Source organism: Arachis stenosperma, chromosome 5 (assembly GCF_014773155.1).
Source record: "Arachis stenosperma cultivar V10309 chromosome 5, arast.V10309.gnm1.PFL2, whole genome shotgun sequence".
Classification (NCBI taxonomy): Eukaryota; Viridiplantae; Streptophyta; class Magnoliopsida; order Fabales; family Fabaceae; genus Arachis; species Arachis stenosperma.
Genome location: NC_080381.1, coordinates 25,268,542 through 25,290,356, shown reverse-complemented (window position 1 = coordinate 25,290,356; position 21,815 = coordinate 25,268,542). Strand labels below are relative to the sequence as shown.

At 32.4% G+C, this 21,815-nt stretch overlaps 3 protein-coding genes across 3 annotated transcripts; 2 read left to right on the top strand and 1 right to left on the bottom strand.

The window, feature by feature from the left end:
- The first annotated feature begins 1,070 nt into the window (after positions 1-1,070).
- Positions 1,071-2,341, top strand: LOC130980597 (uncharacterized). The gene is made up of 6 exons (XM_057904257.1): positions 1,071-1,204; positions 1,364-1,429; positions 1,538-1,586; positions 1,669-1,766; positions 2,060-2,198; positions 2,290-2,341. Exons 1-6 carry the CDS (start codon positions 1,071-1,073, stop codon positions 2,332-2,334), a joined length of 531 nt encoding a protein of 176 aa, XP_057760240.1. The 3' UTR covers positions 2,335-2,341.
- An 8,640-nt stretch (positions 2,342-10,981) lies between these two features.
- On the top strand, positions 10,982-16,597 carry LOC130981692 (glutamate--glyoxylate aminotransferase 2). Its single transcript, XM_057905335.1, has 14 exons — positions 10,982-11,234; positions 12,036-12,181; positions 12,720-12,785; positions 12,890-13,007; positions 13,464-13,545; positions 13,673-13,760; positions 13,849-14,007; positions 14,443-14,616; positions 14,707-14,838; positions 14,999-15,064; positions 15,162-15,226; positions 15,301-15,392; positions 15,480-15,636; positions 16,226-16,597. Exons 2-14 carry the CDS (start codon positions 12,065-12,067, stop codon positions 16,353-16,355), a joined length of 1,446 nt encoding a protein of 481 aa, XP_057761318.1. The 5' UTR covers positions 10,982-11,234; positions 12,036-12,064; the 3' UTR covers positions 16,356-16,597.
- A 1,540-nt stretch (positions 16,598-18,137) lies between these two features.
- Positions 18,138-19,058, bottom strand: LOC130980596 (uncharacterized). The gene has a single exon (XM_057904256.1). It carries the CDS (start codon positions 18,984-18,986, stop codon positions 18,138-18,140), a length of 849 nt encoding a protein of 282 aa, XP_057760239.1. The 5' UTR covers positions 18,987-19,058.
- Between the last annotated feature and the right edge of the window lie 2,757 nt (positions 19,059-21,815).

Sequence of the window (21,815 nt, the reverse complement as noted above, 5' to 3'; positions counted from 1 at the left end):
GTACATCAAACCGATATAGGCTCAGGACAACCATCTAAGAAGAAGCGGCAACGTTGTAGTGTTTGTCAAATGGAAGGACATAAGAAGACAACATGTCCTTAGCAAAAGAACATTGACAACAACATTATGGAAGATGAAGCTAATGGTTCAGATAACGGCAACATGTATACCGATCCGACTCCTGGTTTAGATAGTGATAATTAGCAACCTCCCTGAACTTAATATTTTTGCGTAGAGAATCACTTACATATTCGTGTTTAATTTTTTTTACTATATTAATAAAATTTTCTATATTCTTCCAATATTCGTACTTATATTTTTAGTTGAAATGATTGTCAAATAAATCTTGGTTAGACAATAAACAAATTAATGATTTATTTAATTCATAGAGTTATTAATTTATATGGATTATTGTTAATAAAAATTTTATTGAATCCATTGGCATCGACAAATTGGTCGAACCGCGAATTGATATAAATTACGATTCGGTTATATATTAAAACCACAAAAATAGAAAATCAGAATTGAACCGTTAAATTGGCCAAAAACCGATAGATCGAACCGAACCGGGACCAGACTGGGTTTTTGAATTTGACCAAAAGCGCTGCCGTTTTGTGTGCTGATCCACTAATACCCTAACCATTACCAACGCAGCAACCCTAACTCACTACAACGGTGCAACAGCAGCAGCACACACTCCCTCCTTCCCATAAGCTTCGAGCTCATCGTTCCTCTCAACGCCAGCTCACTCACTCCCTCACTTCCGTTCAGCCTCCGGACTTCTCCTACCGCATCGCAAGTTAGACCTTCGAAGCACACTCCTTCACTCCTGCTCGTGCAGCTAACGATTCTGCAGTGGAAGCACAGTAGCCGGGCGAGCCTCCTGCCTCCATCGCGAAGCTCTGTTTCACCGTCGCCGGTGCCATCTTTGTTCCACCGGTCAGCACTGCTCTCCCTCTTGATAAGAATCTGCTTTGGTCTAGCTTCTATCTTCTAGGTATTTGTTTATAACAATAATTGTTGAATAATTATTGTCTTTAATTTCCTGCATGCACTTGATTCTGCAGTAGATGCATGTAAGAGATATTGCAAATTTCGTCCATCATAAGGTTCAGTCACCACCTATCTTAAATGCACATTCATTTGGAGTACTTATCATTCAGTATTATATCTCCTCTTTGGGAAGCAACAACCATGAAGGTACTTTCCAATTTTCTTCTGATTCTGCTACATGTTTTTATAGTCAATTAAGGTACCAGTATATTACTAATCCCCCATCATATGAATATCATATATATCATTTTAGTCTCAGATACCTACTTTCCTTGAAGATTTTCATCTGATTGAGTTTTATTCTACTAATACAAAATACAAATCCAAAGCTTAGAGGAGCTATCCTTGTCTGCTATGTGCCTCCTTCTAGTAACAGGTTAGTAACTATGATCACTAGTGTGTTACCATTACTTTTGAATAAAGTGATTGTAGCCTAACTCAATTGTGATTTCACTTGTTGAGAATTCTTTTTTATTTTTGTTAGTGGTCTTGTCTGGCGATATCTCTTTACCAAGCCAATTGCTGCCTTCAAGGTATTTTGAACAGACTTTCTCAAGAATGTGATTCTTCTGTATTTACCTTCTTATATGTATATATCCATTGACCTGGTCGCAGGTGACATGCAGCTTGGCAGTAAAAGCTTTTCAAACCTCTCTTCCTCTTTGTAGAGGGACATTTTTCTCAGCCACAATGGAGGATCATATTGTTAAAAGGTTTGTTTATGATCATGTCAATTGAAATTTGATATCAGAAGAACATGGATAGGAACTTAAGTTATGTTGCATGGAACCATGGAATTACAGAATCCATAATTTTTTAAAGAAGTAAAGCACACTAGTCTACCATAGCTATGACTTTATTTGGTTTAATTCAAATAGATAAGTCTAGAAACTAAACTTATAAACCCCCTTAACAAGAGTATGTATTTTTCTGTGAAATATCAAATGGTCTATTCATATTGAGTATCACTATCATGCCTTTAGCTTGGTTTGTGTTTGTATTTCAGATATCAGGAGCTAATGAAAGAAAGTTCGAGATTGCCATTCTTTGATTTAAGAAAGCTGAATGCATCACTTCCGGTTCCTTCGGTGCCAAACTGCCCTGTCGATGTTCTGGTTTTGGGTGCAAAAAATGACTTCATTGTGGTATGTTGTTCTATGTCGAACACTCAAAAAGAGTTTCTTTCTCCCTTAGATGATGTCAAACTCAAGTTCACTGAGCTATTGTTGTTTATAGGATGCCGAAGGACTAAATGAGACGGAAAAATTTTACATGGATTGATGGTTTGGACAAGTCAGACTTTGAGACAGAGGACATATTTTTTGTTCTTCTCTTCTTTAGCTTTAAGTAGTTGCAGATGAGCAAAGTTGAAGGTGTTACAAATCTTCAACTTAAGGCAATATGAAAGGTTTCAACCAGAATTTTCATTGAGCTGTAATCATTCAAAATTATATATATTTGCAAATTATTAAAATTATTTCGTTGTTGAAAAAATTAATTCAAAACTATAAATTTATATCATTTTATAATTGTTGTTAAAATTCACCTAATAATCTTTGTTAAATAAAATAATACAATTGTAATTTAAGTAAAACCACATATATTTCTCATTGGATGGAAATGAAAGAAATATATTGTTTGTTATATTAAATAAAATATTTTTCATTTTTTTTCTCACTTAATTTTCTTATTCTTCTCCTATTTTCACTTCTGAGTTTTATTATACAGATTAATCAAATATCAAGAAATACGCTCTGTGTCAATTATAGGATTTGAGGCAAAAAAATTGTTTGAGTGTGATAATTAAATACAATGGTCTTAGTAAACTTGTATTCTACAACTATTTTTGATATTTGAATGGTTAACATAAGCCATTGTAATAAATACTTCTAATTAAATTTGCTAGTTTGTAATTAACAATTTCAATCACATTTGCATCAAGAATATTATAGTATTGGTTAATATATTTTTAAAAATCCTTATTAATGGAAATTTCTTTTTATTTTGGACCTGAATAAGTTTAACGTACGCCTCACAAATATAAATAAGGAAGAGGATTTAAGGAAAAAAATCTTTTGGGAAGTGAAAAATCATTTATCATACTAGTTCAAATCTTGAATATATGAAAACATAAAAATAGAATGCACACAAATTAAAATATGGGATTTTATCATCAAAGTAAATTATTTGTATAAAGTAAAATATAATTCACCATACATAATATTTGTATGGCATTGTTGCTGAAATAATAAATAAAAATGATAGTACTTCATCATAAAAATATGAGTTTTGTTAAAGTAAGATATCTATATAATGCATAGAAATAGAGTGAAATTGTAAAAGTCACAAAATAAAAAATATCTATTTAAGAAGTCATTTTAAAATAACTAAAGAAGTACATCCACCAAACCTAACAAATAAATAATCAATAACCAAAGTATTATAATTTATCAAAGTAATTACTATTATCTTTACATCTCATGGTTTGTGTGCATATTCCAAAACTCATTGGTCGACGCTAAATTTGTGACTTTTCCTGGTTGATCCGACTCCTGAGTAAATGCACGCGGTTATCATGCGAATATCATGATCCTCAAGCTACAATTTATTTATTATGAATTAGTACAAAAAAATAGAGTATAAATGTTAGAGATTTGTAAAAGCTTCTCACATTATTGTTGTCCTTTGGTTTAAACTCAAAAGTCATATCCATCTACTTTATTACCCAAATTGCAGAGTTTCAACTTGAACTACATTGAGGTATATCTTCTAGCCTTATAATTTTGTAGTTATGAAATTGTTTATTATACTCTTGAATGCCATCATCCTTGTAAAAGTTTGACATGATGCTTTGCTGCAGTATATTTGCCTGATTTTAATTAACTAGTTAAATAATAGAAACAAAAGATCCAAAGCAAATAAGCTTATAAAAATTTTTTATGGCCTTACTAAGGTCTTGATAACACGTTCACGATAGTGAATTCTGTCATCATTAAAATGGGTGTCCAAGTGATAGATTATATAATCATCAACCGAGATTACCATTAGATACCAATGGTCATCCTCTTGATAGGAACATATATCTAGACCATAAAATTTGCCCGTGTGTTATGTATGTTGATAAGGAAAAATTATATTCAACAAAGAATATTAAAAAAAATCTTACAAATTTTAAATCAGTAGTAGATTGCATAAATTTGTATATATAGTGTTTCATCTTTTGCTCTAAATGTATCTTGCTGAAGACATTCACCTAAAAACATTAATGCATTCATATAACTATTACTACATGATAAAGCATGGTTCTTTATCAGCATTACATTTATAACTTATAATCAGTAAAATTATCTTTTTAGGTGTTATAGAACATACCACAAATTTCGGTAAAAGTTGCCATGTTTTCTTGAAACTTACATCAGATTGCTCATTGGTGTATCTCATTGCCACTAATTCAAGAATCTGAACCATAATCCAAATATATTACTAAATTGTGCGAAAAATCAAATGTAAATTAATTAATAGATGATTTGTGTACCTTATCTGTAATGGGTCTGTCAGGTAGAAAATGATCAAAATCTTATCTAGTAGCTCTGATTGTGTATGTTACCACAAGTTCTTCACTGTTTTAATTAAAAACCAAAACACATTAGATGGGTCCTCATTGATTGACAAGACGGATAATATCAAAATAACTTACGATGGATCTAGCGAGGCTGAAAATGCATATGCGCAGGTCTTTATCTGATCTTCTAAAAGACGCATGGTTGGAGTTGACATAAATTTACACTTCATTAACTACAAAGTTTAACACAAGAGTATTAGCAATACTCATTGTAGACTAGATGGTTAATTAGCACTACTCATAACAAATTAGATAATTAAAGATTGGTGCTTAAGAGGTAATTACGTTAGTGATGGAAAAGAAATAAATAGGTCTTCTATAGTCTTTTGTGGGTTGGCTCAGTGCATAAGACGCCTTAGATTTATTGAATAATTTGGGCTCAATTTTTGGCTTTCTAACTTCGGTTGGGAGAGTGAAAAGTAATTTTTTCTGTGTCCCCATAATAGTCTTACCCTAAGAAAAATAATAGGTCAATAAACACTTATTATCATGTTAGGAATATACTAGTAAAAAATATGATGCATGAATTTTACTACACATGCATATATCTTTGATATATTTTTCTTTTTTGTTGCAACTCTTATAGTTGGGGATACTGGTTTGTCCATATTGATTTTGATGTTGAACGCATCATCGTGAGTGAAAGTCCTCTTGTCCAGTTCAATAAGATCATCCTCATCATCTGATATAGCAGTATGAATATCAATATCCGAACTCTTAGCCTTCAACCTATTTGAGAATGGACATGTCTTTTGTGAAGAAAATTTGGTTGAAATCTCGAAATCATTGTTCAGACTCAGTTGTGATATCATTATCTCAATGTGGCTTACAGATTCAAGGATTTTATCAATTTTTTTGTCCCAGACCATGTTTATAACTCTCATTGACTGCAAACATTTTAGGTAAAATAATTTCATATAAATGTAAAAATACAAAAAGAGTGATGGTTGTTCTGCTGAAATTGTCAATGGAATAAGATAAAGATTTCTCTAATCACAACTAATAGCCTAAAAATGTTTATAATATATAAAATGTATTACATAATATAAATTGTATTACTATTTGTCAAATTAAATTACCTGCATGCTAAGGGGGACATCTTCCACTTTACTAGACAATTCTTCACTTTTATTTAGATCCTTGTTTTGAATAACATCGTCATTGATAACAAAGTTATCCCGTAGAAAGAAAACATAATAAATTAAATTACTCATAATATATTCTACTAAAAATTAAAAGCCCACTACATCTTATCTTAGCATTAGGAATTGTAGTTCCAATTTAATCACCAAAATCAAGTGTAATAAGATCACAGTCTATAGCCAGTGACATATTCTATGTATTACATGCATCATTAGGGACTAAATCTTCGTTAGGAGGAATATCCATGATTATTATCAACTGAAGAATATTGTATGAGTAAATTTGGTTGAAAGGCAAATACTTAAAATAATTTGTCAAAGTATAAAAAATTAGTCGGAGTGAGCATATATATATATACACCCAATAGAGATAATCAAATTTTAATTCTATCTTTTTTAAAACTTTTAAAGTGAACAATTCTAAAAAAATTTTTGTTATGGCCTGGTCACTGCAACCCCCTTTGTGAGGGGGCACCCCTTCTCCCGAAGTTACGGGGCTATTTTGCCGAGTTCCTTAGAGGGAGTTGTCTCGCGCCCCTAGGTATTCTCTACCTACCCACCGGTGTCGGTTTCGGGTACAGGTACCCTTTTGTTGAAGGTCGTTCGAGCTTTTCCTGGGGTAATAATAAAAAAAACTTTTTGAATTATGGAGACAAGAAAAAGAATTCAATACGTAAATTTAGCATTCAAAGAATATTCTTATCTTATCTTTCGGTTAAAATCAAAATACAAATTGAATTTTATCTTGATTTCTATTTTATAATTTAACAAAGTAAATTTATTAATTCATATGATTATATCTTATCTATAATTAGTTTTAAGTAGATAAATACTCAAATAATAATAATAATAATAATAATAATAATAATAATAATAAGATTAGACGGATCACTAATAATTAATTAAACTAGTTGAATAGCATTATACGTGTTCAAGCACTTACCAATCGATTGAAGCAAAATATTTTAGATATTTCAATCGATTTCATTAACAAAACAATTGATTGAATCAGTAATTGTGAATACTTCAATCGATTACACTAACAAAACAATCGATTGAATCAGTAATTGAGGATAATTCAATCGATTGCACTAACAAAACAATCGATTGAATCAGCAATTGACGATACATCAATCGATTTCGCTAACAAAAAAATTGATTGAATGCATACAAACTCCTAATTGCAAGCATTCTTCAATCGATTGGTTTCCTAATTCAATCGATTGAATGCATATCAATTGATTTCAAGAACAATTGAAACAATTTCAAGACCCTGAAATAGATTTTTTTCATTCTTCGACATATTTTCTTCATGGTCCAGGCCTTGGGATGATGCCCCTTGGGTTTGTGATGCCTAGATTAATGTATAGAAGATCAATTGCTTCTCCTTGAAGATTGATAGCTTTAATTTGCCTATCTTGACGCTGCCTCATATAAGCAAATTGCCCCTCCATATATAATCTTATGCTTTGCAATTCATCCATCAAATCTCGCATTGTTGGCGAAGGAGGCGGTGGTGGTGAGGGTTCCTGGGATTGTGCTTGCACTTCAGGCTCTTGTGGTTGTCTTTGGATCTGAGGTTCTTGGGCATCCGGATCTCTTCCCATCTGTCTCAGAGTGCTGTCATCAATCTTGGCTACATTACTCAAGACAATACTTTTCTCTTCACTCAAGTCAATTCCAAACCATTTAAAAATCTTGGTCCATTGGCAAGCATATCCTAAACCAACACTTGATTTTCCTTTCTTCATTTCAAGCATGTAATGAACCATAAAATAAGGCCAGTTTATCTCCTTTCCAGGCACCATAGCCAAAAGTACTAGAATATCTTCGTTAAACAAGATTCCATGATTATGTTTTCTTGGAATCAACATGTATAAAAATAAATACATCAATATACGCTGCTCATTATCCAAACCACTGCAACTTATATTACCTCTAGCGTCCATATGTGGATTCTCATACTACAAACTCTGCAAACCAACTAATATATTATATTCACCCCATTCCTCATCTGGCGCAATACCTCCAATAAATTTTGCCCCATGATAAACTAAATTCCATTGTTTAGCTAATTGTTCCAAAGTAACTCTATAATGCCGTGACCCTAAATCAAACTCAATCAGCGGCATTACTTCATCATCCTCTTCATCAGTTTCAGGAACAACATAATTTAAAGTACTATAAACAACCCTAACCAAGTGCGGATAATAATCATCCTTAGTTTGTACAAAATCAGTCAAGTGCTGTGTTTGTAAAGTATTCCAGACCAAATTATAATGTCTATCATGAATGAACTCGGCTGTTATGTACTTGGAAGAAACAATTGCCCTTGACTCAAACTTTTTCACATAGTTGTTCAATGTCCTCGGAGACGGCAGCCACCTTGCCATGTAATGGGATGAAACAACTAGTCTGGCAGATGCAGAACTTTCACCCTCAACCCTAGCTCTTTTGGCGTTCTTAGTTCTGGCCATTTTGGGGATATTGGTTTGGTAGGTTTTGTAAGGATTTGGATGAGGATTAATAATATGTATGTAGTTTGGAGTGGATGTTGGTGAGATTGGAGAAGAAGAAGAGAGAAGCTTTCTGGATTTAGAGAGAGAAGAGAGGTGCAGAAATGGTGATGTTATGTTTTAAAACAGGGAGAGAGTCTGAATACGCATGGTTACCAGGTTTAATATATAGCGCAATTCAAAATTCAACCGATTGAATTATCTTACCAATAGATTGAATGCAGAAAAAAACTTATTTACATCACATTCCAATCGATTGAATTCTCATACCAATCGATTGAATTGGAATATACCATTAGTCACGTACAAACTTCAATCGAGTTTGAGATATTTTGGTTGAGTAAATATGAGTTTTATGAGAGAGAACGAGTTTAGAGTGACATTGTTTTCAAAATTTCGGAAAACGTTATAAAAATTGGTTTTGGTTTTAAGAAAAATGATTTGAGAAAAAGTGATTCTTGGCATGCGGTAAACTGAATGTATATTGCCATTGAAGTGACTGGGAAAGTTGAGATTGAGGATTCTCTCTCTTGCTACGTTAGAAAAGTTGAGGTTGAGGATTCTCTCATTTGTTATGGTGGACAAGATTGAGGTTGAGAATTCTCTCTCTTGTCGCACCAGGGAGTTGGATAGAAGGTTGAGGATTCTTTTCGATCCAATTCTGTATTATTAATTCGATTTTTGGTTATTATTAAAATTATGTTTGACGAAATGAGATTTGGATTGATGTTGTGAGGATGGTGATTTGATCCTGCTCGCGAATAGACTAGTTAAGGTTGAGGATTCCCTCTTTTGTTACAGTGGGCAAGTGGGGTTGAGGATTCCTCTCTTGCTACATCGGTGAATTGATTGGAGAAGGTTGAGAATTTTCTTCAATTCAATTTCTGGCTATGGTGTAAACAAGTTAGATTGAGAATTCTTTATCGTTAGATTACAGTCTCTCTCTGATTGGGAGATTGAGGATTCCCTCCTGCAAGGTTGATGATTTCCTTCGTATTGAGAGACAATATCTAGGTTAGCTACCGGACACGTCGAGTCTGGCTGTATAACCGACAGATGATCTCATTGGCCATAGGGTAGGCATGTATCATTGCATTTATGTGCATTGTTTGGGTGTCATCTTGTATTTGACTTGCCTAATTGAATAATTGTACTTATATGCTAATTGAACTAATTGCCTTAACTGTCCTCTCTACTTGTGTATTCCTTGTATTGTTTTATCTGGGCTTGAGCAATTGAGAGATCCCTCATACTGGCGGTGATGATGCTGAGGATTGTTCCTGATGTGGCACTGGCAGTAATTGTTTCCTGATTGTGATTGCCTTATACCGTTTGATGCCGGTATTGATTTTATTTTGAGATTGAGTTTTGATGGTGATCTGATTTAAGTTGGGTCAGAAACCGTGTTTTGACTTGATTTGGGTTGGAGGCCGAGTTAGTTTGATTTAGAACGGAGACTGTAATAAGATTTGATTATATGTTTGGCTGGAGGCTCTAATTGATTAGGTTATGAAATATTAATTGAGTTTTGAAATTCTTATAACTAAAGAAGTGAACTTTGAATAATAATGAATTGTTAATGTTTTGAATAGATTCATAAGACAAACGATAATTACTACAGTTGAAATCAAATCTTTTATTTATACGTATTCTCTTATGACAATTCTTAAAAATCCTTTACCGAGAATTCTGTAAAAGATGATGTTCTCACTCGCTATAGATTTTCCTTTTCAGGATGAACGAAGAGTTTAAGGAGTTCTTTCTGCACATCTGACTGCGTTCTATATTATTGTATACATATTTGTTATAGTTTTCCCTCTTCTTTATTATTACATTTTTGTAAGAGAGATATGAGTTGTAATGATATTTGTAAGTTACTTGTATAAAAAGTTTTATATATATGTATATGTATGTTTGTTAAAAGAAAAAATATTTTCGGTTTTTTTAAAAAAAAATATTAAAATCGTTGTAATATTCTTATTATCAAAATGACAAAAGTAAAAGCATAATATTCTAATAATAAAAGTGTTACAAGCCGCAACTTTTTGCTACGGACATAGAATAATCGGCATCCTTTGGGGTAACATAACGACATAAGTGGGAGTAGAAGAGAAAAAGATGATTGTGCACTTATTTTTTTTTTTTTTTGTTCAAATTTACTGTGACTAACAGTAAAAAATGAAAATAAAATTAGGTTTCGATGAGGATGTGAGATGTTTTATGTTATTGAATTTTTTATTATTGCCCACGCTAAAGTTGGCTAATACCCTAATTGATTTTCTATCTTTTCCTGCATTTTTATTACGCAACCAAGCTACTTCTCCAAATTGTTTTTGCTCTATTTCATGAAAGCGTTCAGTCTTTTTGAGAGAGATCAACATATGCTGAATCAAAACGGAAGGAAAATCCAAGACAAACAAAGATGAACCACTCTTGCTAGCAAGTGAGATTAGAGTGCGACAGAAATGACAATGACAAAGACACATGTGTATTTTTGAAGCACAAGCAGAGACCTCACCATTCACCAACAAAATTCCATAGCCACTGTTATCTTCACCAACACCACAATTCATGCAAAGCCATTATCCCTTCGACTTTTCAATATTAATCCGTTTCCTACATTTTCCTCTTTTTTTCAGTGGCTCTGCTTCTGCCATAGCGTTTAACTAACTGCCACTGCCACATACTTCTTTTTTCCGCACCAGACAAAATAATATTAATAAAAAAAATAACACCTTACACTATTGATTTGTCAGACACGTATAACATTGAGAACGAGTTTTGTATTTGACACTTAGCACTTTCACACTAAAGCGTGGGTGGTATTCTTCTTCTTCTCAGTCCACAAACTCTCTCCGGTTCCCCAAAGTGAAGCTTCATAGTTCATACCACTTTTTACAGGTATTACTTCTATCGATTCCGATCTTTCTACGCTACTCACTTGCAATTACAAGTTAAAAATTGAATCTTTTCCCTTTTGGGTTAACTGGGTTTGTGTCACTTGAAATGATACTTGATTCCATTATCCTAATTCTTCTTATTCTTGTGTTTAACTGGGTTTTCTTTGAATGATTGATAGTATGTTATTATTGTTATGTATCTTACCGTTGTCCACTGGCCTCTGTAGTTCCTTTGTAATCATTCAATTTTATATTTTATATGTTCAGAATTTCCAATGTCATTTTCACAAATTGGACGTGGGATCTTTTTTTTTTCCTTTTTTTCCTTTTGGGCAAATTTATTGACGTTGCATTTGATGATGTGTGTTCCATGTGGCATATTGGATGAACAAATGAGTTATTATATCACATGATATCTGTGAATGATTCTATTAACTTGTTTCATCTAACTATTAAGCATTTTTCTTTGATGAAGTTATGGCCAAGAAACCGAAGTCTAGTAAGTAATAATATTGGGGCTCTATTGTTTGCTTTTCAGCATTTTCTTCACTGGTTAGCTTGAGGTCTGTTATTCTAGAATCAATTTAGAGTGCAGTGGCCACTACCGGCATCACTTTAATTTGTTCGAAATACTAAAATTAAAATAATTTCATATGCATCATAATACTGTATTTTTTGTGCTGCTTAATTCCAAGAATCATGGAGTTTCTCTTTCTTTTTCGTTATATGAGCTACCCTGGTAGATAAATGGTTTAATTTGTTGATAATTTTTTTTTAAATTGTTATTGTTATTATTATGCAGATATATTGTAAGAAGTTTTCTGCTTCAACATGCCACCAAAGCCCTTAGACTATGAGTCTATAAATGAAAACGTGAAGAAGAGTCAATATGCTGTCAGAGGTGAATTATACCTTCGAGCTTCTGAGCTTCAGAAGGAGGGCAAAAAGGTAAAATAGGATTTATTGTCCAGCCTATGTATGGAGACAGTTATTTGTTTGCCTTGGATTCAATGGTTGGAGAAGGAGAAAATTGTCCATGATCATTGAATTCATTTCATCAAACTCGTCTTCGATTTAACAGTATAAAGGAATATAGTTTCCTACAGGATGAATACAATCTATTAAGTAAGACAATAAATTCTGCTTTAGCAGCTTGTTCAGGTATCCTGATATGTTTTAGATGTATACATAAGTGTGAGCAAGTTCCATAATATGCAGTTGTTTCATACATGTTGTCCTTCTTGAAGCTATATGATATGTCTTACCTGCACCAAATTGGCAATCGTTCATGTTTGTAGAACTTTTTGAAATGAAATCAGTTTATATATGTGCAAACAAATTCTGAATCGTGAGAGTATATATTTTATCACAATTATCAATACCTTGATTATGATTACTGATTACTTTCTTAGTAGCAAAGTTGGTTGCTCAAAAGATATTTGGATTCATGTAATATCTATACTGACTTATTTTCAATTGATGACAGATTATATTCACCAATGTTGGCAACCCACATGCTTTGGGACAGAAACCACTGAGCTTCCCCCGCCAGGTTCAGCATAACTATCATAATTCTACTTTTAACTGATCCAATGTGAAGGCTAAGCTATTTTTAACTGTTGATTATGCTAAACATCTGAAATTTTTCTATTGCAGGTGGTTGCTTTGTGCCAGGCACCATTCCTACTTGATGATCCTAATGTTGGTCTGTTATTCCCTGCTGATGCAATTGCAAAAGCCAAACATTATCTGTCAATGACTGGCGGTGGTTTAGGTATTGATATGTAAACCAACTTAAATGAACAATTTGTTTCATTTTTGATGTTGTGCTTTGCATCTTATGTTATGATACCATTGATTATTTAAGCATTTGCTATAGAAAGCTTAAACTGTAAGCTACTGCCTGGAACTAAAGACTAAATTGCTGAAACAATGCCACCAACCAGCTGAAATCTCTTTAATTGCTTTTTCAAGGAACCTTTTGCCAATGGGATTTCCTTTATAAATAAAGATCAAACTGTACTAATTGCTTCCAACAGTCTTAGAAAGTTTTCAGAACTAGCAGGCACTTCTTATCTTGCAGATATTTATTGCTGTTTTGACGTTCTAACTTACACATCTTACTATCATAATTTGGTGTTCACCGATTCGTCTCATTATAACAGAGGATTAAAGATTTTTCTATTTATTAGAATCTCCAGTAACTGACTGCCATAATGGTATATTTTAGGTGCTTACAGCGACTCCCGCGGCATTCCAGGAGTACGGAAGGAAGTGGCAGAGTTCATACAAAGGCGTGATGGTTACCCCAGGTATTTATTTATCCTCCATACTTTTACTCAGCCATTTGTTATCCTGTCTTTCGTCATGGTAAGGCTTTCAAGCTAAATTTCGAAGTCGATTAATGAAGATGTTAATTGCTTGTTACTCCATTCACAGTGACCCAGAGCTTATTTATCTCACTGATGGTGCTAGCAAGGGTGTGATGCAGATCTTACAAACTATAATTGGAGGTCAAGGGGATGGGGTAATACAGTCTTTTTATCGTTATATTACTTCAGATATCTATATCCATTGCCATTTTTTTAGTATTGCGTAACACTTCCTATTGCCAGATTTTGGTTCCAGTCCCACAATACCCGCTCTACTCAGCAACAATTGCTCTCCTTGGTGGTTCTCTTGTTCCATACTACCTAGAAGAGACTGCAAACTGGGGTCTAGATATCAATGAACTTCGTCAGTCGGTTAACCAGGCTCGCTATAAAGGAATAACTGTAAGTGTCCTGGCGTTTCTAATGTGGTATTTTCCACTATGTTTCTAGAATCTAGATTAAACTCATAACGAATCCAGATGCTCATAGGCTTGAATGAAGAGGATAGTAAACAATCTAAAGAGAATGAACTTTCTTGAACTGAAACCGTATTTTGTTGATACTTTTCTTGTTCCCGTCCCTTGTTATGGTGACAACCACCACTAACTTGGCTGGTTGCCTCATCCAACGGATGAATGAAAAAGAATCTTCCTGGATGTAGTTTAATAGGAAGATTCTTTTTGTGCCAGAGATGGAATAATCTATGATGAATTAGTAGCTGCTATATTGATTAAAACTCAGCATCTTTCTGATAAGTTCTTTATCATTTGTCAAAATCTCGTATCCATTGTTCTTTGACGGAAGCAACAAAATTATGATACTTTGAAATTTGATCAGGTTAAAGCAATGGTGATCATAAATCCTGGAAATCCTACTGGACAATGCCTTAGTGAAGCTAATCTAAGAGAGGTTTTGCAATTTTGTTTTGAAGAAAATTTAGTCTTGCTTGGAGATGAGGTTTACCAGCAGAATATATATCAGGATGAGCGACCCTTCGTTAGTGCCAAAAAGGTATACTTTGCTGTTTGCTGTTCCTCTGATCTAATGTTTTTGCATCAATCGTTAACTTGATCTAATCTTAATATTTCTTTACATAATAAGGTTCTGATGGACATAGGCCCTCCTTTAAGCAAGGAAGTCCAGCTTATTTCTTTTCACACTGTGTCTAAAGGATATTGGGGTGAATGTGGACAGCGTGGAGGATATTTCGAAATGACCAACATTCCTCCCGAGGTTTGTCTATTATATTAAACATTACTACATTTCCTTGAAATATTTGAGTTTCAAGCTTGGATTCTACCAAATTTGGGATATGTATATCGAGATGTCATTGTTACAATATGATATTGCTACATCACTGATGATTTACTATGATTATCGCTCTTTGTTGCAGACAGTTGATCAGATCTATAAAGTTGCATCGATATCACTCAGTCCTAATGTTCCAGCACAAATATTTGTGAGTGCTGAATATTTTTGTGATATTTTAAGTTTGACTCTTTTCTTTCTGTAATAGTTGACTATTGAATATCTATCTCCTTTCCCTCTCACTGCAGATGGGGCTTATGGTCAATCCACCTAAACCAGGAGATATTTCTTATGACCAATTTGTTAGGGAAAGGTAATATTGGCAAGAATAATCTGCTAAATATTAAATTTTTATGTAGTGAATTGACAAATATCTATGATATGCAGCAAAGGAATACTCGAATCGTTGAGGAGAAGAGCAAGGATCATGACTGATGGATTCAACAGCTGCAGAAATGTCGTCTGTAATTTCACAGAAGGTATAAATGATAGTGTTCCTTGTTGCATGTTTCTTCTTCAACCTATGGTTGTCTTAGCTTATTAGTAATGCGAGGAGTTTTGTTCAGGTGCAATGTATTCATTCCCTCAAATTCGGTTGCCGCCAAGAGCTATAGAGGCTGCTAAACAGGCTGGAAAGGTTCCAGATGTGTTCTACTGTCTAAAGCTTTTGGAAGCCACTGGCATATCCACTGTTCCTGGTTCAGGATTTGGACAGAAAGAAGGGTACATAACATATCCATTCGTTTTTCTCATATTCATCCCTTATTTAGAATTAATTCCAATTTTTATGAAGTGATCCTACATGCCTACTCTGTATTGCTGTTATGCATTGAAAAAATTGATGGGAATTGATCCATTCATGTAAATATCTCACATGACTTTTACCATTGATGAGGAAGGTGAGGCCTAGTATAGGACCCATGAAATCTAATCGATGGCGAACTTTAATAAATGATCCTATCATGTAAAATTTTCATATCAGAGGATCCATTTCTGAGTTCACTAGGAAAGGCATACACAATCATTTTTCCATGATCATGAATGGAAATTAATGGAGCAACTCTTTCTAGGTTTATTATGTGGTAATATTGGGGTTTAATCAAACACATTCAATGTAAAAGTATTTTACGCAAACATTCAATTATGTATTGCTACGTCAGTAGAACTAGATACGAACTATTTTAAAAGTTTAGAAATACATGCATTTGATTGAATGAACTGATAAATATGGACACAGAAAATACCTGTTACCAATGGTTTCCTATTTTTATTTTCTAATGCTTTATTTGTGCCAAACATTTTTTGCATATAGGGTCTTCCATTTGAGGACAACCATTTTACCTGCTGAGGAAGACATGCCTGCTATTATGGATAGTTTCAAGAAGTTCAATGATGATTTCATGGAGCAATATGAAGATCATAGAGGTTACTCACGGATGTAAACAAATCCTGGGGTGGAAAAGAAAAAGGTTGCATTATACTCTCATTGCACATTTTTAAAGCAGTTCAGTCTCTCTTAAAAATCATGAACTCCTCTTAATGAGGCTTCTACTTGTAAACCTTATACTTTCTTCTATATCATTCTGAACTGCTAATCTTTATTTCATGTATATTTAATCTTCCTTGTACCTTTACTATGTTGTGACAATACAATCATCTTGAATTTCATATACTTCTCTATTAATTTCTTGTGTCATATAAATATGGTGTGTGTTGGTAGAGGCAAGGTTCTTTTGGAATAGAAAATTCTATGAAATTGCTTTTTCTTCTCTTTTCTTTTTTGGCCCCCTCCTCTATCATGTTGTTAATATAATTAATTGTGACATAAAATGAAATATTCATGGACAATAAATGTGACACAAATGAGAATGACAACTACACATACCTTTTCCTTTGACTTCAAGTCTTCAGTAAAATTGTTTGATAAAGAAAACAAAAAAGTAAAACTGTAAAGTTCTTTTTCTTGGTTGGTTACTTAGTTATGAACTTATGATTAAAGATATTCTCGGAAAGTGTTAAGATTAAAGATATTCTCTAATAATTGCCTCTCTATATTTCAAATACCAAAGTTTTTCACATATAAGAAATTAAAGCACTTCTTGAATGGTAGTTGCAATCTCAAGCTATCTAAAGCCCTTGTTGGCACAAAATCTGGTACTGTTCCATGGCTTATACATACATAATGGAATAATTGGTACAACAATGACAGTTGCAAAATATGTGCAACGGGATATAATTTATTAACTTTTGCATTCTTTTGAAATTGGATAATATTATTACTTCAAACTCTCAGGATATTTCTTCACATTGTTATTCCAGAAATGGATTAATTGGCATAGACATAGGCCTTTCTTTACTAGGTTGTAAAGCTATGGGAATCAAGATTTAAAGCTATTATTAAGATAAGATATGGAATATAATATGGGACATTTTAAAAGTTACTTTAAGCTTTTTTCGGTTGTTTTCGCTCCATTTTATTCATATACACTTTGGTTTATAATGAATTTTATGATGTTTATAATTTGGTGCCTAATTTTTTTTAACTTATTTGTTATGACACATTTTAAAATATTTAATAATTATTTATTTTTATATTTTAAAATTAAATATTAATTTTTATCTCTTTTTGATAAACATCTAATTTGATTTGCTATGAATGCATGTCAAACCAAATTAATTTACCTTGAAACTCATTCCAATTTAAGTTGAACGGGAATACGAACTTATTTCGATGATTTTCATTCAATTCTCATATTGTAGTATATGACTATTGTTTATTCATGAAAAAGTCGTCTAAAGAAGAGTTATACTTTTTCACCAAATATTTGCTTCAAACAAGAAAAAATCTTGAGTCTACATTAAAATTTAAAACCCTTATTTTGATTGTTTAAATTGTTTTATTAAACTACTATTCCACCTTAGCTCATGATAACAATAAAAAAATCTCGTGTCTTACAAATTCAGCCCAACAGAATACATAAATTTAATTACAATTTAAGTTTTTATTATCTTATCTTATTTTTATTTATTTTTATCTTTCTTAATAACGAATGAATATTGTAAAGTGAATATCAAAGAATCCTTGTCAAGAAAGAAATGAATATATTTCTTGTTAGGTTTCAGCAAAAAAAAATAAAATAAATAACCATTGAACTAATAATGTTTGTGTTACACGGTAAATTAAAATTAAACTCAAGACACATTAAAAAGGCCTAATAAAAGAATCAATTTCTTAGTGAATATTTTTTTCCCGTGAAAGCTTGAAACTTTGGTTCTTGTGGCTTCTGGGTTATTTCTGCCTTGTCTTGATTAGTGGATTTCTGAGAGGCCTTGTGTGATTTTGACCCAAAGAAAAGCTTCCCAGAAATTGTAGATGAAACATTATTCGATGAAGATTTGGAATCAGAATTCTTGTGTTCATTGTCACCTTGCTGTTTTGCCATACAAGAGGAAGAAAAAACTTGTTTATCTGATGGTGTGGATAACTTACCATCTAAACGCCTTGCAGAACCAGAAAATGGTGCAAACTCTCCAATCTTAGTTAGAATGTCAATGTCATCAGCTTCTTGCTGTTGTTTCCGGTCAGATGAAGTAGCTGGCAACTCTTTCTTAAATTCTTCTTTATAATCAAGAGGGGGGACAAAATCAACTTCACAGTCTGTTTCAATGATGCTGATAGCATGAGATGGCTTAGTTTCAATCACATCAATGTAGTATTCTTTGTTGTTGTATGGAATCATTATTGTGTCACCAGTTGTTACACATGAGAAGCTCCGCAGATTAATCTCCAGCGTTGCTTTTATATTTGAGAGATCCATGAAATCCTTTGTGTGAGGCTGCAGCTTGAGATATGTTCCTTTTACAAGTGTGGTGCTTTTCAGAAGTACAAGATCTCCATCTTCTAACTGCATATTTTTCATCATCCAGTTCGGTACACAAATTTTCCCCTCTTCAGCAGTGAATTCTAGGACCCCACAGTGAGAAAATTTTCCATTAGAAAGATGTCTCATTTCAAATAACATAGGGTATTCCACTCCAGCATACAAAAGCTTATTAAGTGCTGAAGGAGGCATGATAATCTTATTGCCCGATTCCAAATTTGACTTTTCAGTGGAAGAAACAGAATGACAGTGGTAATAATTTTTAAAAGCATAATAATCCTCCTCCTCCTCGCCGTGTTCCTCATCATGACTCACGTAGACTTCTTCATCTTCTTCGCTAATGTAGTAATCACCCATGCCAAATTGGTCCATTGATATTTTTGGCAATGCACGATGATCAATATGAAACTGTGAATCCAAAAAAATCCTACTGAAAACAATTAGAGTCGGGCTTGGATTCCTTGCCTACTTAACTTCGCGGGAATGGATTCACCGGGTTTAATAATGGAAGCCTAGAACAGAGGCAGGGAAAACTATTAACACAAACACTATTCTTATGAATTTTTTGATCGATTGAATTGAATTGAAGTGTACATTATAAAGGTAAAACTAAATATATATAGAGTATTGGTTTAAAAAAGATAAAAGTAAATAAAGAAAAGATAAGATAAGATAAGATAATAAAGACTAAAATTGTAATTAAATTTATATATTTTATTAGGCTGAATTTATAGGTTACGAAACTTCTTTATTATTATCATGGGTTAAGGTAGAAGATTAGTTTAATCAAAATTGTTCTTTAGCATTGTAAAGTATCAGTCCCGAGCTTGAAGGAGGAGACTAGTGTAACAATCAGATTTTCAACAACGCAGTTAAATTTAGTTTGATGAACGGATTTTGAATATACAAAAAAATAATAATATTTTATAGTAATAATAATAATTTATTTAATAATAATATTTTTGAATAATAATATTTTATTATAATAATATTTTATTAATTTATTTTGATGATTCACTTTAAATATTTGATTAATTATTAAAATTTTATTAAAAATAAAAATATAAAGAATTTTATTAAAATTTAAGAAAATAAATAAAAAAATTTAAAAATTGTTTAAGATTATGTATCATCAACAAATAATCCCAATCTTACTAATAAATCTCAAGTTTTTACACATTTTCTCTCCTTCAGATGGAGCACTAGCAGCTCACTAATAACATATGATTATGCAAAGAGGTGATGGATAATATCATACATTTTGACAATGTTCAGTTTGGTCCGAATTTTGAAGACCTAAAGTGTTATTCTCTCGCCTTTGTAGTCTAGAGGGATTAGGTATATATATATAGTTAATAGCTATCTACTCCTAATTATGTTAATCAACATGCCATATATGTATATGAAAGTTCTGATTCTACTTCATCTATTATTATCTGTGATTTTATCTTTGAATATTTTTGCTTATCGAACGAAATAATTTCAAAAAAAAATTTCGGCAAAATAATTGCGCTTTAATACCGAAACAGGCTCATATAATAAATATTAGTTATTAAATAGGAAAGCAAGTTTGTAACGTCTAACTTATAGTGTGACCATGACTTGTTAGAAATTGGGTCGTTACAATTTGATATCAGAGCAATTCGTCCTTAGTAGAACTTGGGGAATGGATAGAATCATGCTTCACTTCATGCCCTGCTTACGTGTTCCATGCTGTTAGGGTATCTTTGAGAAATATTTGGCATGAATGAGTATAATTGCTCATTTTAAAAATATTCATACTTGACTTGAGATATTAAGACTGTTCAGCTTAATGTTAATTGTTTGGTGCGGATAAGACCTTAATGGCTGCGAATAAGCATAACTTAATCGAGTACCGAAACAACAAAACGATATGAGGCACATCTATTTTCATAGTTGTTATAATCACCATGGCTATTGGCTATTGCTATGTGAGATATGGTTGCTGTACGAAACGAACTCTTCTCTTCATTAAGATAGCTCGAAGGAAATATATCGCTTGAAGATGGATCTTCCGCAACTTCTTGCACATGGCTAAAATTTTGAGGACAAATTTTTTTTAAAGAAGAAAAATTGTAATAATCCAAATTTTTAACAACATAATTCTTAAGCTCTATATGTTAGCATTTGCAAAATCCGAATGATGCGGTCACATTTAATTTGATAAGATCATTTTGAATATGCAGAAAAATAAATAATAATATTTTATGACAATAATAATAATAATTTATTTAATAATAATATTTTTAGATAATAATATTTTAGTATATTAATATTTTATTATAATAATATTTTATTAATTTATTTTGATAATTCACCCTTATAACTCCCACAATTCTTTATTTTCAGTCACCTTCTGCTTTCCTTTTTTTTTCCTTTGTACATAATCTCAAAAACTATTTCTTCCTTTCTTTTCTTTGTACGTGATATTAAGAAAAAGAATGAGAGATAAAAGTTAAAGATCGATAGACGATAAATTTTTTGAGACTCGGCCGTTCAATTTTAAAATTTTAAGAAAAATTTTAAACCGATTAAAGTGTTCGTTTTTTCTTTCTCTCTACAACCGCATTCGGTAAGGTAGGAATTTTTGAACTTACGATTTGTTTATCTTGTATATAGTGGTTTAAATATTTCTTTGATTAAAATTAGAAAAAACGTAAGTTAAAGATTATTGGAAGAATCGGTTTTTGTGAACTAACTTCGAGGGGTAAGATTTTTAAACATGAATGAGCTGTATTTTATTATTTGATTCCTGGTTGAAATTTTTTTAAATACACGAAATCGTATTTATTTGATGTTGTAATATTTTCTAAAGAGCACAAAAGAACATGAGCGTTGGACTTGAGATCAGGGTCGCCGTCCGTTCCTCTCTGGGACACTTTAGACGCCAGACGCGGTGTTGAGTGTCCAAACAACTAAAACAAATCAAGGTGCCGAGCGCCCCTTTTTAATAATAATAATAATAATAATAATAATAATAATAATAATAATAATAATAAG

Bases quoted from the DNA above. Each gene is read 5' to 3' on its own strand.
- LOC130980597 (XM_057904257.1), top strand. From the start codon at position 1,071: ATGCATGTAAGAGATATTGCAAATTTCGTCCATCATAAGGTTCAGTCA. The intron at 1,767-2,059 runs GTTTGTTTATGA...TTTGTATTTCAG, and splicing joins GAGGATCATATTGTTAAAAG to ATATCAGGAGCTAATGAAAG. The intron at 2,199-2,289 runs GTATGTTGTTCT...TGTTGTTTATAG, and splicing joins CAAAAAATGACTTCATTGTG to GATGCCGAAGGACTAAATGA.
- LOC130981692 (XM_057905335.1), top strand. From the start codon at position 12,065: ATGCCACCAAAGCCCTTAGACTATGAGTCTATAAATGAAAACGTGAAG. The intron at 14,008-14,442 runs GTAAGTGTCCTG...AAATTTGATCAG, and splicing joins CTCGCTATAAAGGAATAACT to GTTAAAGCAATGGTGATCAT. The intron at 14,839-14,998 runs GTTTGTCTATTA...TCTTTGTTGCAG, and splicing joins TGACCAACATTCCTCCCGAG to ACAGTTGATCAGATCTATAA.
- LOC130980596 (XM_057904256.1), bottom strand. From the start codon at position 18,986: ATGCCTCCTTCAGCACTTAATAAGCTTTTGTATGCTGGAGTGGAATAC.